The sequence below is a fragment of the Dysidea avara genome, chromosome 11, assembly GCF_963678975.1.
Source record: "Dysidea avara chromosome 11, odDysAvar1.4, whole genome shotgun sequence".
Lineage (NCBI taxonomy): Eukaryota > Metazoa > Porifera > Demospongiae > Dictyoceratida > Dysideidae > Dysidea > Dysidea avara.
This window is the reverse complement of record NC_089282.1, coordinates 18,272,920-18,290,607: the sequence shown is the minus strand read 5'-3', so window position 1 is coordinate 18,290,607 and position 17,688 is coordinate 18,272,920. Positions and strand designations below refer to the sequence as shown.

The 17,688-nt window shown below is 35.9% G+C and overlaps 1 protein-coding gene across 1 annotated transcript in view; it reads left to right on the top strand.

Annotated features, from left to right (window-relative positions):
- The window catches only part of LOC136239451 (uncharacterized), a 54,971-nt gene that overhangs the window by 15,245 nt on the left and 22,038 nt on the right, over positions 1-17,688 (top strand). Inside the window, exons 2-3 of the mRNA XM_066030190.1 lie at positions 2,674-2,928; positions 4,295-4,363. Of these exons, the coding sequence (XP_065886262.1) occupies positions 2,674-2,928; positions 4,295-4,363 (324 nt within the window). The remainder of the gene's footprint in view (positions 1-2,673; positions 2,929-4,294; positions 4,364-17,688) is intronic.

Here is a 17,688-nt window from a genome sequence, read left to right as displayed (position 1 = left end):
GTACTTTTTATCGATGTGCTATGGTCACTACTCTAGTTATTGTTTTGTGTACTTGTTTGTTAACTTTGTTGTAAAATAAAATTATTATAACTGGTGAACCCACACATACTGCATCAAAAGAATAAATGGCCCAGCTATCAATTATCATATGAAAAGTGAAGTATCCATTACGCTTCATTGTCAGCTATGTTCAACCCATTACACAGCATTACAAATCAAGAACTGTTCGCAAAGTTAAAGTAGCCGCTTTGAAAAGTACTGATGATTTCCATTACAAAGGGAAGCCATCACTCCAAATTGACATCTTTCACTGTCAGCAAAAATGAATGTGACACCAAGGAAGACACTGGTAGGTCCATGAAGAATGCATTGTACATACTGTGGCATGCCAAAAAGCATGTGTCTAGCTAAAGGAATGTAAATCAGTGAAAAGGTCAAGCCCATAGCCTTAGCCATTATTGAGTTACACTTATTTGAAGGTATCAGTCAGTCACTAGAAAATTCCATTTAATACTTTTTGAAATCCATAGCAAGTTGTTGAAAGCATTTCGGGTTGATCTGAAGGCTTGTTTGGGCTTAGTTTTACCTAACCAATACTGCTTCATCGTCGTCAGGGAAAGGTGAGCTGGTTTTTGGGTGATGTTTTTCATGGGCCATTTGTGGTCCCTACTATACAGACAGCACCATCATACTGTATGATACAAGACTTGTTTTGAGGTGCAAAATACTTTTTACAAATGCTATAACATTTTTTCACTCATTGAGTTACAACTAATGTACATGTGTCATTGAGTCCTTCTCCTGCATGAGACCATGATACAATGTTCATTATTAGAGAAGCTTTAAAAATGGTTCAAATACATATGTACCATTAAAGTGGGACTCTTCCTAGATGTCCACTGTTCCTTTTGAGGAGTTCCATGTACTGCACCAATGCAGCCATGCATGTACCTTAAACACTATAATGTGGAGTGGGCCTGCATAAGTGCATTGTGGTGGAGTTTGATTTAAATAAAGAAGCTACTTTTAAAAAGAAGGTAAAATGCGTACATGTCCTGGACACATGATGGTTTTATTTTGAAGCCCACCTGTTTAATTATTTTTGAATCCTTTAGACTGGATTGCTGCATTGGATTTATAACATTAATGTCCCCAGTAAAGAAATAAGAATCATAGATGGTCTTTTAATACAGGTGGTCACTAATACAGACTTGTATTAACTAATACACTTCTATTGCGTAAGACAAACTTGTAGGTAGGAGTGGTTATTGGAGGTATACAGCAATGATAAGGTACAAAATTCTACTGCACACCACAGCATATTTAATTAAATCTCTTGGAACCCATTGTGGTCACACCACAAATTTTATCAAACATAGACCATGACCCAGTGATTATTCACTAAAAATTCAAGCATCCTTTTTGGAATGAAAGTTAATAACTAAGTATCTTTCTTACGGTGATATCCCATAATTTATGCATCGCTTGAAAAGTCTTCAGTTGGTGAAAATTTTATTTAAAGTTTTCTCAAAATATTTGTGGTTATAAATCAGAAACCATGGGTTAAAAATTGGTATGGGTGATGAGCACCACAGGTACAACAAACACATGTCAATATCTGAAAGGTGTGTCTTATTGATTTGACATGGAATGACTCTAATGCCTTCAAACCAACAACACATTAACAGCTAGGCTACACCATGTGTCCAGAACATGTAAGCATTTTACCTTCTTTTCAAAAGTACATTCTTTATTATTAAGTCAAACTCCACCACAATGCACTTATGCAGGCCCACTCCACACTACAGTGTTTAAGGTACATGCGTGGCTGCATTGGTGCTTATCACTTGTGTCCCATTTCTTTATGCTGACAATGAAAGGTGTTGATTCATGCTAGTGCATTATGGCTATGGCCTGTAGTTTCACTGACTAGAGCTATCATGATATTTTACGTAGTGATTGGATTGATTGCGACTTGCTTCTTATACTGTTCTTCAATTGAAACACTGTGTAATGGGCTGGATATAGCTGAAAATGAAGCATAATGGCATCTTGAATGTATACCACCTTATGTCGATGCAAAATCATGTAAATGATGCTACAATGAAACCTGTCTAATCAGGTCACTGCATAAAGAGTTCACCTGTCTAAACTGGCCATTATAAAAATCCCCACATGTGCCAACTGTATACAAAGTGACCTGTTTAATACAACCATCTCCTTAATGAGGTCAGAAAATTTTGTCCCTATGATGACCGGCATAAACAGGTTTCACTGTATATACAAAAATAGCAAATGAACAGGTACAAAAGGAATTTTAATTAGGAAAAGTGGTAAAACAAGGGAGGTTGCCTACACCTGCAGGTATAGTGGATATTTGGCCCTAGTTTAGTCTATCTATAGCAAATGATTGAATTAGGGATTAAATGTCTACTACAAGTATAGGTGACCTTCCTTGTTTCCCTATACTTATTATTTCTATGTTCCCTAATAAATTCCTAATTTTTCCTTATGCTTGTAAACATAGTGTGCGTTTCACTTCAAAGAGCATACCCCACAAATACGGTTGCAATTTTTATTGCAAGTTTTTCTCAATGGCTACTGCTGATCAAGAAGTTCTATAGATTGACTAAAACTTGGGAATAAAACTCAACTGTAAATTTTTGTCAACAGCATCAACTTCTCTAACACTGATTGAGCTCCAGCGACAGGTCACACCACAATATGCTACAGACTGGAGGGAAATAGGACTAGAACTGGGTCTGACTGATGCTAAATTGAGGGCCATAAGAATTGACAACCCACACAGTGTGAGGGATTGCTGTAACACAATGTTCTCAGAGTGGTTGAAGGTGGACGCCACTGCTTCATGGGAGAAATTGTTTGCTGCCATAAAGTCACCTGCAGTGTCTGGTGGTCCAGTTAGAGGTAACTACATAGTTTCACATGCATGCATTGTGTTTCAGTGACACGATGCATGTAGATCCATGTAATAAAATACTGTACTAATAGTGCTGTATGCCATGATATGCTTTGTGTTTGGTGGAGTTAAAAATGATGCAGTGTTGGTGTTACTTTGCTTCTGATGATGACTCCTGGTTGAATGAAAGTATTGGGATAGTTCACTTTTACAAAAAGACTTGACTGGTCTTTCATTTGGATAAGATTCATTATTACTGTAATTACATCACCTTTAGATCAGTTTGGCAGCTAGCTATACGTATATAGGACATTTCTCTATAATAATTATAATAACTCATTCTTAGTCTTTATATATAATCCTTAGTTGACCTTGATAGTTATGTGTCCTCATCACAATCTTATTGATGTGCAATATTGTGTTGGTCATCATCCTAGAGACAGGATTAAATGTGGAACACACTTAATCATAGGTGACCGGATCTGCAAAAACCTAACACAATAGCACATTTTTTGAATTCCTGTTTATTAAATATTTATATTCTGCTTAGCCAAGTACACCTTCTGGCAACGTTTCAGCCTCATAAGCCAATAGCTTTTGGAGTTACAGCCCTACAAAGTGGTAACAACAGAAAATCGATTTGTACAGCAAGTATAGGGAAAATAAATTACAGGCGCTTACTAAAACGGTTGTAACTTACAAACGAATTGACTTACTAGACTGAAAGTTTCACCACTGTGTTCGCCATGGATAGGGAAATCATTTACTAGGTAAGTTTGTCCTTCTATCACCTTTCTTCACTGCATACAAAGGCAAAATTCGTGAAGAAAAATTGATTATGTACGATCGTTTCAATGCGACGTAAACAAACGCTCATAACTTGCGTATCCTTGGGTCAACTGCAACAAAACAAAGCTTTTCCAACTCCTCCTGAGTAGGCGAATAAAATGATATCCAGGATTTTATTGTTAGTCCCTTCCTTCACTAGGATAGAGGCGTTCAAAAAATTGACGAAATTTTTTCAATAATACGCAAATATTTCTTCACCCATTGTTTTCTACTAGAAATTTAGGTTTGCACTATTGTGTCGGGTTTTTGCAGATCCAGTCACATAGTATTAATTGATATGTCTCTGTTATGATTTTGCTTAAATTGAATTTTAGCACCCATTAATCACAACTCCTGCATAGTTACCCTTATCCTTCCATTCTTTGCAATTTAATTATTTATTAAGGCTTTACAGCACAAGTGCTGAAGCTGGGTCTGTAGGACCCCACTTGTATAGCCTATTATGCTATCTTCTATAAAAAGCTGAAAAGTTGATTTATAGGAGTATATACCATTTGTATGTGTTTTTTTTCTCTTCTTTCTCAGGTACTTCTAGCCATTCAAGTCAAGGTAGCTCAACTCAGCAAGCAATAACACCACCAATACATAGTCAAGGTGAAGTAACTGCCATATAGCTATGGCTATAATATTATGTATATATCATAACCGTGCTCTTCAAAATTGCACATAATGGTATAAAAGTAACTGAAGAAAATTGTCATTCCTAAGATAGCTGCAAAGTGGAAAGATGTAGTTGACTTTCTTGAATAAGAAAAAAATTAACCCTCTCACCGCCACAAACACCATATGGTGGTTTCGATTATAAATGCCCATAGCATCACATTCTAAACACTCTGTAACTTCAGTCGAGCGTTTTAGTAGCCCCTGTGCTTATCCTGTAGTGGGTACGCCCTTAAGTGAATGGGAACAGGGATAACCAGTCTCTCGCACACTATTGCACAGTTAGATGATGGAATTGCGTACTTTCGGAACATCAATAACAAGCATTGTAGACGATTCTTCGACGTGATAATGGCACTACTAATAAAGAGAAATACTAAGGAGAGGGATTATATAGGTTGGAGTAGTGTGTAAATACTTTTGTACACCTCGAAACAGTGACCTCATGCTTGTATGCACAAGCGCACTTGCTCAAATACTGGAAAACCTTACTTAGAGATAATCGCTTCAGCTGTAAACAGGTTAGTGATGTTTATTGTATTATTATAAACAGTGCTAGCCAGTAAAGTAGTGAAATTTCACGTTTAGATCGATTTTTGTGCTTTAAAGATATAATGGATTTGTGGTTGCTCTTGTGTAAACAACAACTTCATAATCAAATTCCTTGTTCTACAAGTATAAGAAAAAATTTGGAATTTTAAATTAGATTAGGGACAGTGCAATAAAAAGTACTGAAACAAGCTGGATCAGAGTAGTATGTAATATCCAAATACTGTAAAACAATAAGAAGTGAATATCCCTACTGTGCTACACTCAATGCACAGTAGGAATATTCACTTCTTATTGTTTTACAGTATTTGGACATTACGTACTACTCCAATCCAGCTTGTTTCAGTACTTTTTATTGCAGCATTATACACTGTCCCTGATCTAATTTAAAATTCCAATTTTTTTATTATACTTCTTTTGTGAAGTTTTTTTGCAAGCTCATAACCACTAAATATCTGCTGAGTTACTCACAGTACTATTATACTAGATTATGACTCATACAATAACAACTGATCAGTGGGCGTGGCTCTACATAAGCCTGCAGACAATAATGGACGTGGATTCGTACATACCTACACACTGATGAATGGATGTGGCTACCATATGTCTACAGACTGTAATTTACGTAAGTGGGTGTGGCTCACGAAAGAAGCAGAGCTACGCTATGACGTGTGGTAACATGTCCACATTTAATTTAGCACGTGGGGTCAGACCCGAATAATCTGTAAAGCAGGACCTGATAGTTCGCTGTGAGTTGCTCTCTCTGATCGATATCAGTAGCGAGTCACGTACACGTATGTTTATGGTGCAACCGGCGACCACGTGTATTCGAATAGTTTGATGCAATATACACTGGTATGGAAGCCGTACTGTAGTCTATTAACACTCAGTGGTAGAACCTTGACTGATGGCCATGGTAAAGAAGGATAAAAGGTAAGACAATAGTGCAAGCATTGTATGCTTATCAATATACCAAAGGTTTTTTCTTAAGTAAACTAGAAACGTTTCTGTGAAAAAATTAGGGCTGTAGCTGTAGCCACTTTTCCGCTACGCTTGACTGAAGGCGTCAGGCAGGCAGGCAGTATAAAATTCTGTTAAATAATCTTTTTTCTAAATTCTGTAGCAACTTGACACAAACGTTTCTGGTCGATCTGAAGACACTTTTGGGCTTGGTTTTACCCAACCAATACTGTCATGTCATTGTGAGGAAAAATCGTAGCAGGTTTTTGGGTTATATTATATCACGGATTGCCCCCACACCTTTGATGTCCCTAATATACAGTACTATCATACTGTATGATAGCAAGTAATTTGATATATAGTTTTATAGGAGTATATGATATGGTGTGTAAGTTACAGCAGTTTAGAAACAATAGATTGGAGCCTCTACAAATTTGGCGGTGAGAGGGATTTATTAAAAGAATAAATGAAAACTTTGGGAAGTATGTGCGTATTGTAGTGCATTGTTTAGAATTTTGATTTCTTCACTGCATGGGATTCCAAGGTTGGTCTGTTAAAACTGGCTTATAAATGTGCTTAAAAATCTATTGTCCACAAGATGTTAACAAGAGAGATGTTAATAACGTCATGGGGCTGCATGTTGGTCTGTCAAAACTAGCAATGTTAGTCTGTATAATGTATTACTACTACACCCTACAACATGTACATATTGTCACCACCTTCCTTAGTAAAGTAAGGTACTATTCTGACAAAGGCACTTAATTAAGAGGGAGCAAACAATATTGAAAGAGATAAGCAGGAAGTGAGAGAGATTAAAAGTATGGCATAAAAAGTTACGCATGTAGTAAGAAAAAATATAGCATACTTAATAAAAAAAAAGTCATTAGAAAGCGATAAAAAAAGCTGCAATAAATAGGTTAAACTTAAAAAAAAAAACACAGTCACTGGGATTTGATTTGGTGATCAGTTTCTAGTTCCACACTCTAACACTTGAACCAACTTCCTCTTGTGGTTTAGAGTGCTTCTGTACTTTTCTATAAAGCCAAGCTTAAGTTGAATGGATTAAGTGTTTACTTGCGGTTTGCATGCGGTTTACAGAAAGAATTCAAGCAAATTTTTGTCTACACCCTTGCACTCATCGCACTGTAAATGAAGCTTCATTGTAATTCTTAGATGAAAAGTGCTTTTTTTGACACAACAACTACTCCAATGCATGCATCGGTTAGCAAGGCAATGGTCTGATGTCAAAGGAATGTAAACAGACAGACAGCCAGCTTTTCAGCTTTATACATATGTATAGATACATAAAATCACATGTACATATATAGCCATGCAGCATAAGAGGAAGCATAAATATACCTATCAAATGGTGCATGTGGTAGTATTACTATTGTGGATTTGTGTTCTCTCACCAACAAAAGCATATCAAAACTTTTGTCAAATTTACCACAAAATTAAAATTTCGCTTATATCAATTTTCAATACATTTTGTACGGAAAATACAGTTTTTTTTAAGTACAACTTTTCATAACACCTTATACATTAGAGTTTTCTGCTTAGCACAAACAATATTATCATCAACTAACCTTCAACTTTCTTTCAATAACTTTCATCACAATTCCACTATGAAGTGCTTGCTAAAGTCCAGTGATTGGGAATAATTCCCGTACATTTCATATTGACGGTTGCGCACAGTTTGGTTATTGCATCAATTCCAAGTCACAAATGGGGAAATCCCCATAAACAGGGTTAGCATTATTTAGAGCTTTCCATAAGCTGCAAGTTGGTATGGAATTTAATCCCATGTACCAAAATTCGCCATGCTGTGGTGAGTCAAACATTTGTATTAATACTAACGTAAGTCCATGCATTTCAATGCGCATTATAAATACCAACTGCTGTTTTTTCGGTACTACTGCCATGCTAGTGGGTTTTAGTGGTCCAGGGTGTGTAATGCATTTTATATCACAGATTCTACTAGTAACTGACGGTCAAAATTTCATATGCAAATATGGCTTCATTTAACAAAATGCTTACAATAGTTTTGATATTTGACTAGAAACCAGCCTATTGTTATATAATCCTTTATGTATTTTGCCAACCAGTATTGGACCTGTAATGGCCATTTTCCATTGGTCACTTTTGTTCCAAACTTTGAAACCAACCACTTTGCTTGAATCTCTTTGCCCTACCTATGATACGACTTTGTTGTTTATCATGATTTCTTATAATCTGCCATTCAAAGTCAAAGTATCACTTTGGCTGCTCATTTGCACTTTGATTGTCATGATAATTCCTTTATTTCTTTATGGTCTGGCACCATTTATGTTATTTGTTATTTAAAGATTAATGTCCAAAATTTTATTGCTTTACTTTTATGGACAGGCTTAACAAGAAAACATGGCACTATATTACATCATTTTGTGTAACTAGTGTTGTTTCAGTTAACTGTAACTAAAACTAAAAGTACTTTTAGTAAGGTGAATATATTTAAGTTAACTAAAACTATAACTAAAAACTAATATATATAATCACTGAAACTATAACTACAACTAAAATCAAATCTATATTATTACTAAAACTAAAACTGCTTACAATATAGCAAGTTGATCTTATTACTAAAACTGTAACTGCTTGCTAAATGTATTTGATACTATTTCTAAAACTATATGCAACTAAAATATCTATATCATATAGTTACGTTCATACTATTAAATCTATAACTAATAAAAACTGTTTGACCAAAATTCACGAACTCAGTAATGTAATCCTTTTTTCCTGCTAAAAATTCAAAGGGAAAAAAGGATTAATGTTTGACAGATCTTGTAATGCAAAGATTTTGTATTACTAAGCTGGAAAAATGGTACTGAAATTATAACAAGAGTTTCATTCACATAAAATATAGGCACTTGGTGCTTACCATTAAAGCTAAACAAGGTTTTCTTATGCACAACTAAAACTATAACTAAAAGATTTTCATGTACATAACTAAAACTGTAACTAAAACTAAAAGGTTTTCATGTTTTTAACTGTAACTATAACTAAAACTAAAACAACAAAGAGTGAATAACCACAACTAAATCAATAACTAAAAAGAATTAAGAAAGATTACTATAACTAAAACTAAAATTATTGATGAAACTAGCTACAACTATAACTAAAACTAAAACTCGGTTGTATACAATCACTGGACTGGACTAGTGGACTGGACTGGTGGACTGGACTACTGGACTCAGTTTTTTTTGTTTTTGTTTTTTTTGTCATTTTAGCACATATATGGGCAACTGGTTGTAGCTATTGCTACATTGAATGTAAAATATGCTGGTGAACCTGCTACTTGGCACCGTCTGTTATCTTAGGATTCTGTGCAATTCTCTCTCTTGGCATAATCTCTATTGTACGACTACCATTTGTTTTATCATAAAGCACAAACCATACAATACACGTGTATGTAGTGTTGTAGTAACCATGTATCCTACAAGTTATAGTCATGGAGTCAGCTAAATCAAGTTGTGACAGTTAATACAAAGGTTCTAAAGTTTTTGCACTACAGCAATAACAAGTGAAATCACGTGCACAAGATTCAGCCAATCAAATTGATTCATTTTGAACTGTAAACTGTAATTACTGCATGTGACTTCTGTTTTAGATTTGTTGACATGCAAGAACTATTAGAACCTCTGTGCATAGCTGAAGCTGGGCAATGTTAACAAGTCTGCCATAATCACACCTTTCCTTTGTTTGTGTGTGGGTTTCTTTATGTGTGGAGGAAAGGTCTAACTACATGAGACTAGCATACTTACAACCAGTTTCCAAATATTTGGTTTAAAAAAGGAAAATACCTGAGTCCAGTAGTCCAGTCCACCAGTCCAGTCCACTAGTCCAGTCCAGTGATTGTATACAACCCTAAAACTCCATACTAAAACAACACTATGTGTAACACAATCCAGATTTGTGTAGGGCGGAAAATCAAATGTTTTTGAAGTGTTTCTGTGACCTGTAATACTGTATCAAGTAGTCACTACCAGAAATACAAACCTTGTAGTCATACTTTAACAATATTTGGGATTTGTTGAAAAAGAATAACAGGGTGACTTTTCTGTACAGCTGGTTTATGAATGCAAAATTTAAATTACCTCCTAAAAACTTACTTTAGCATCTGAAAGGTAACTTATTTTACCATGAGTTTGTTGATGGTTTTAATCCTCAAACTACCTGTTTTTATCATTGCTTGATTGATAAGTGCCAGTTGACATCGCATTCTGCATGTGGCAGTTTTTTATTACCACACCTCTTTGTTAAACATGTCTACTGCTACAATTCTTAGTGTTACTTCAAGTATTATGTCATGTTGACTTATCCAAGCAGTCAGCATGTAAGTTGTTTACTACAAAAAGCCAGTCACTATATAAGTTTGTTATATACACATTTTCTGGGTTTGTAGGCTGCATCACCATATATAACAATCTTTTTTATACTGTAGCCATAGATGATTCAATCATTTTATCTAAACAGCAATTGCTAAGTTGACAAATCTTGACAAAATTAAAGTGGAATTTGAAAAAATGACTAGAAGAATTACTAATACTAGCACGAGGCAAAGCTGAGTGCTATGTTGGGCTTGAGAACATGCCCAGGTTGTTGTTTTTTTTGATGAGCGTGGCAGTGCATTTATTGTACTATACTAATAGATGCAAAGAAGTATACCTACTGCTAATCAGTAAGCTTGAGACTATATTCTCCAGTACTTTATATCTACTGCAAGAACACATAGCATTGTTGTGGCTTTCAGTGATTTCAGCTGCCAAGGGCAAAAGTGGTTAATCGCTTGTACCTCACTCGAGGCTTTGGTTTTGCCACTGATGGACTTACCTTTGTTTTTTTGTTTCATTAGCATAAAGGTACTAATTTCTGGGTAGCACTTTAATGTATGGTGCATTGGCTATCATCATAGTAGGGACCACAAAGGAGTAGGTGTGGCCCACGAAATAATATCACCCAAAAACAGCCTCAATTTCCCTAACGACGATCAGGCAGTATTGGCTAGGTGAAACTAAGCCCAAACAAGCTTTCAGATCAACCCAAAGCGCTTCAACAAGTTGCTACAGAATTTTAAAAATAATTTATTTAGCAGAATTTTCTACTGACTGAGTAAGTAAGTAACTGACTGACTGATGCCTTCAGACAAGCATAACTCAATAACGGCTTAGGGTACGGGCTTGATTTTTTCATTGTTCAACGTCGCTTCAGCCCGACAGGTGCCTTATGGCATACCGCAGTATGTGCAATGCCTTCTTCATGGACTTACCAGTGTCCTCCTTTGTGTCCCATTCATCTTTGCTGACAGCAAAAAATGTCAATTTGGCGATAGCACGTGATGGCTTCCCTTCGTAATGGAAATCATCCGTAGTTATTGTCATAGTGGCTATTTTGATACCAGAAGTGCTTTCAAACAGTTCTTGATTCATACTGCTGTGAGCTGACAACGAAGCGTAATGGATACTTCATGTCTCAGACGATAATTATTGATATAACCCGGGGCACACGGCACCATTTCTTTCGATATGCGCAGATTGCATAGGTGCATTTTGAACAGTTCTTGATTCGAAACACTGTGTGACGGGTTGAACATAGCTGACAACGAAGCATAATGGATACTTCACTTTTCAGACAATAATTTAGGGCGTGCGGCATCATTTCAGATGCTGTATGTGTGGTTTCACCAGTCATAATAATTATTTACAAAAAAAGTTAACAAACAAGTACATAGAAAAATTTGGAATTTTCAACTAGAGTAGGGACCATAGCACTTGAGCACATTAGGGATATAACACTTCTTACTGTTTTACTGTGATTTAATATTGTGCACTACTCCAGCTTGTTTCAGTACTTTTTATCGATGTGCTATGGTCCCTACTCTAGTTGAAACTTCCAAATTTTTTCTGTGTACTTATAAAATAAAACTGGTATAATTTTTGTACAACCCCTGAGGTTCATAAGTATAGAATGATTACAGACATTCGTTACATTTGTTATATCTGTATGCATATACTGAAACAAATTAGCAACTTTGCTTGCTAGTACTGTAATTAACGTTTGGAGGGAGTTAGTGGCAATTTATAGTCTAGTTACTAGTAGTGCGGCATAGTACAATGGTTATAGTTGTGTACTTTTTGATACAATTATGAAACTTTCCATATAAGTTGTACTCCTTGTGACATATATTTTGTGATATAGTGCCATCGCATATTTGACCTTCAGAGTGGATTATAACAGTCGGTCATCGGACATTTACCAACCAGTTGGCTCGAAGGCTGCCCAATTACCTACTGAATCGGTCAAGGATGGCCGACCGATTTCTGCTAAAAAGATCGATATACTCTAATAGAACAGTCAGCGACTCTAATAGAGCAGTCGAACAGCTTTTAAAAAGGTGTACCTAAAAGGTTCAAAAAAGCAAAGAAACAGTCTCATTTCAGGAATCGAACCTGCACCTTTCAATGAAGTGCAATGTGTACCATTCTACCACATGCTCACACACTCTTTTACTGGTTTCTAAAAGGGTTTTAAATGTCTTGCAGTTAAAACCATAGCTGATATAGATACATGTCACAAAACATCACATTGGATAATTTCATATCAAATCATAATAATGTTATTATTACAGATTTATTATGTATGTGGTTTAACAACATAACAGTGCATGGCTGCTGAAGGAGTTTGGGTGTCAAAATACTCACATCCAAGCTTTGAAAATCCAATTTTGTTTTCAAGGGGTATGCCCCAACTTGGCATGCTTATGCATGCTGCTAAGCATTGCCATACAATGTCAGATCATGTCAGATCAACTTTGACTTTGATCTGACATAATGTCAGATCAACGAAGACTAGTTATAATCCTCTCTGACCTTATACAACCATTTTTGTATTGAAAATTCTTTATTTTTGTCCTTATCTCCCTGAGGTATCATTTTGCAGTTTCAAAGTAAAGGTGCTGCTATAACGAACTATTCAACTTTCATTTGAAGTCAATAGGTGATTGCATTCCAAAGTTATGATCATTTATATTAGCCATGAATTACTTCCCCATTACTCATTTATACCCCAAGGACAAAGAATTTTATGACTTATAAAAGTGATTTTAGCTTTGTAGTGAAATGATATACTAACTTTAAACAATAGTCAATATAGTTCTTAGATCAACACCTTTAATTTGACTAGTACGTATATTCAAAATTATTAATTTAAAAATGAAGTAGGGATCCAAGCGATACAAAATAGTGAACAAGATATGAACAATGGTAGCTATTACAGCATATAGCTCAGTCCCCCTAGTTCATTTTTAAATTTATAATTTTTAATATACTAGTTTGTTTAGCTTTTGTTAAAGCATACAGCTAGCTATAAACATGTGACTGTTCTATTACAGTGTGCGAAATAACGTTCAGTCACTGGACAGTTTTTTTACAGTTTATAGTGTTAGGATTGGACTGAAGGGAGGCCAGATGTGATGGTGTTGACATGTAATTAACTTATGTGTTTTTGGCTTGTACTGTCCACAAAGGCATACCCAAGTTAACCTCTGAAGTTAACAGTTTACTATGTTGGGCAAGCCTACTTGTATCAGTCACCTGTACTACAATAATAAAATGCATTTATAACCTGATTGCCATTAGTACTTTTACTTGTGGTATTCATGATCACCTGCACAACCAGTTTTTAGCTACAATGAACAAGGCATCAGTGCATCTATCAAGACACGGTAGTGAGTCACGCGGCCAGTAAAGCGCGCTGCAGACAATAAATGACGCGACCACTACACGTGAGGATTTTACAGGAACGAACGTTGTCAAATTTGGCTTGCCTGTAACTCACCCGTCATTTACGCTATCTCTCTGAAACTCTAGAGTTAAACTCATCATGTTACTAGTAACTACCACACCAGCAAACTAGTAACTACCATACCAGCAGACTAGTAACTACCACACCAGCAGTGAAGCAAATCCACGTTGACTGTTTTGAGATCGAGATTGCCGACATCAAAGAGGAGGTTTCATTTTATTTTATTTTTTTTGCATGCGGTTAGATGCAACCGCAGGTGTAGTTCCTTACATTCCTTTGTGCATTCCAAACATTGATTACCCTGCTATCGCTTCCATATTCTCTCAATCGCTTCAAGATTTACATCATTGATTTTGCCATACATCATTACCCACAGTCGTAATTTCAGCACCAAACGAAGTTTCAGTCGTCCTCAGTCGGCCTAGGAGCCATATACAAAATCCATATTGTTGTTTTTGCAATACTCGCTGGCATGTAGGGCAATGTGTCTTTAAACTGTTCTAAAAGTTTCGTTGAGATTGTTACATATGTTTTCGAGAATGGATAGTTTGAAATTTGAATTTAGTTGCCCCCATGTAATTTGCTATCTAAGGGTGTGGCTGAAGAATCTAAAGAATAATGCACAGCACAACTGCAGTCACCTGTTATTGGGCTGTGAATAGTAAGTGTAGTTAATCAGTGCATGTAGCCATAAAGAAGTATGCAAAAAACTATGCCATCGTTCAAGAATGGCTAGATTGAAATTTGAATTTAGCTATTCACTCCCATGTAATTTGCTCTTAGCAGGCGCAGCTTAACGAATTCAAAGAATGACACAGAGCACAACTGTTGTTGAAACAAGCTGTGGTAGCTAGCCTAAAAGGAAAATCACTAATTTATTAGAATCATCATGCATTTTATAGCACAAAATTATATGGGTACACACATGTATGGTATAGTTACAACATACAGAGGACACATGAATACCCAACAGTTTTCACAATAATAAAGTAAGAATTGTATAATACAATGATATAACTGCTATGAAAATAATGTCTCCACTTCTCCATTGGCCCACCATGGTAGCAGGTCTCACACGACGGCATATTCATCCAAACACAGATAAGCAATTGGAGTAAGTGCACTGACAACAAGTTGGTATGACTCTATTTGTAGAATCCAGATGAGTGGGTGTGGCTTTAGTATATCTAAACAGTTAACACACATTCTTGTTATAAATATGTACTAGAGTTGCAACATTGCAACGGTATAGTATTTAAGTACAATGATACATAGTCATCCATTGGATCACTATCAAACGACTCTAAGTGGAGGATATTGTTCATCTCTAGTATGTACACTCCATTGTACAATCAAGGAAACCTGTCTTAATGGCCACCAGTATAGAAAGACAATCTCTCTCGAAAAGCCAATTCCAAAGTGAGCATTGATACACTGCTGCCTGCTTATTGAGCGAAAGTGACAATAGACAAGCTCCACTGTAATTTATTCACATAATCTGATCCTGTACCTTCTGTCAGTGGATAAGATCCACTTGGCCAGGACAAAATGTGACCCAAATGTCCTGGATGATCCAGACTCAACCCACTTACGACCCAGTGGCACAATAAAACTGAGTATTTATAGAGGAGAATATAATTGAAGGGGTCAGTGGAAAAGGGGGACATGTGCCATTTTAGAGTTTCCATTTTCTAAAAATTAGAATGGCTTGGTTTAACCATGTGGATAATATTTTCACTTAAGTAAACATGGCAGTCTCAATATAACTTTTAGCAAATGTCACAAAATTCTGTTTAACACCCATTAGGTGGTCACCCAATCTTTAAATGGCACTTGTCCCCTTTTGTCGCTGGCCCTTTCAATTATATTTATTTCTAAGATGTGTGGACACACTACAACATGTGCATACAAGAATGCTACGTATCATTTTAGCATTCCAAATCACCACATTATGTACGGACCAGTCAACAATACTGCATAGTGCCCATCAGTAAACCTGAAGAGGAAAAGTTACAAAAAGTAAAAATGCATATAAGTACATACGGTTAACAATGGTGAACAATATACATTGAAACCTTACTCAGGTCACTTTACGGTTAACCTTGTAGTAGATTGCTCTGTACTCAAAATGACACATTCAGGTATTGTATTTAGATGGATGATAACGTAACGCATTGTGACATAAATACTCATAATGTGTCACAGCTAGGCAGTATATTGATATGGCTACCATATATACCTGAGTAAATCATATAAGTAGGTGTAGTAAGATGGTTACTTTTGGGCCAAAATTTCTTGGCTGCAAAATGCAGCCACCTCCTTAATAAAGTCAGAAAATTTTGTCCCTACTATAATGACCAGTTTTCACGGTCACCGTTTTCACTGTACTATTAGTGAAGGATTAATTATCAAGATACTGAGATATACATACACTACAAAGTCATCTCCGGACAACCTCCAAATATAGCAGTAAAATTTTCACCCTGGTCCAATGTCTAATAATTGTATACTGTCATGATAGAGATTCCACTGTACAAAATACACGTTATCATGGTATGCGCTAATTACACCTTTTACAATTAAGTTTTACAACACAAATACATGTACGGTTAAACTCACCAATTGTGTCAATCTCTTCAACACAAAAAGGCAACCTTCAGGCGATGAGACAACAGTTTTAAGATTCTCGCAAAGATACAGCCTATTCTGGTGTGCTTATTTATTAGTAATATTAATTTTAAAGGCATTTATTTACAATAGGACATGCCCCTCTATTGTCTCTGGACATACTCGTCATTTCTCACCGTTCTCATTTCATTTCACAAGAGTTCGTACTGATATGGGCAGGGGCATGGTTTCTCCACTTGAATTAGTCAATGCTTGAAGTAGATCAAGATACTCTAATAGAGCAGTCAATCACTCTAATAGAACAGTCACGTTCTACAAGTGTGGTATTTTTATATTGTAAAGTCTGTAAGTAGTTAGCAATTTAACTACATAATGCAATGCTATGCAGAAGTTGTAACTATGCTGTAACTTTGATTGCTGAATTGTTTTGTGACTGCTCTATTAGAGTATCTTGATTGTTTTAATGCCTGGCAACCGTGCGAGATGAAAGGTGAAGTGTTACTAAGGATTTACTAGTTACAATGGATGTTAGTTTACTGCAGTTGCATGTCACTAAAGATACAGTTGTATTTTAATATTCTGTTACTGTAAAAGGGGTTTCTGTCAAAACCATGGAAACCCACCTACTGTGTTCAACAGTGAGAGTATGCTTATTCTAACAAAAAGGTTTGAAATCCCATCCAAAACAGCTCATAGCTGTAAAAAAAGTGCACGTCCAGGTAAAGCAGAGTTAACTACGACAAAAAGTGATGATATCATAGTGCGGTCATGTGTGAGGCATGCAAAGTTGTAAATATTAATCAGATAATATAATATTATTGTTAAAGTGTTAATGAGAACTAACGTGATGCTGCCATTCTTTAAGTGTGTGAGCATCTTCATAAATGCCATACAAATTTGATTCTCAAGAAAGCAAAGTGTATAGATTCTCTGATAGCAATAAATAGTTTGAGTTTGGCTGCCTTTCCTGTATACGGCAATGCTATGAACAAAGGAAAGGCAGCCAAACTCAAACTATTTATTGCTATCAGAGAATCTATACACTTTGCTTTCTTGAGAATCAAGATTAATTTGAGTAGCATTTATGAAGATGCTCACACACTTAAAGTCTGGCGGCATCACATTTGTTCTCATTAATACTTTAACAATAATATTGTATTATCTGATTAATATTTACAACTTGCATGCCTTACACATGGCCGCACTATGATATCATCACTTTTTGTCGCAGTTAACTCTGCTTTACTTGGACGTGCACTTTTTTTACAGCTATGAGCTGT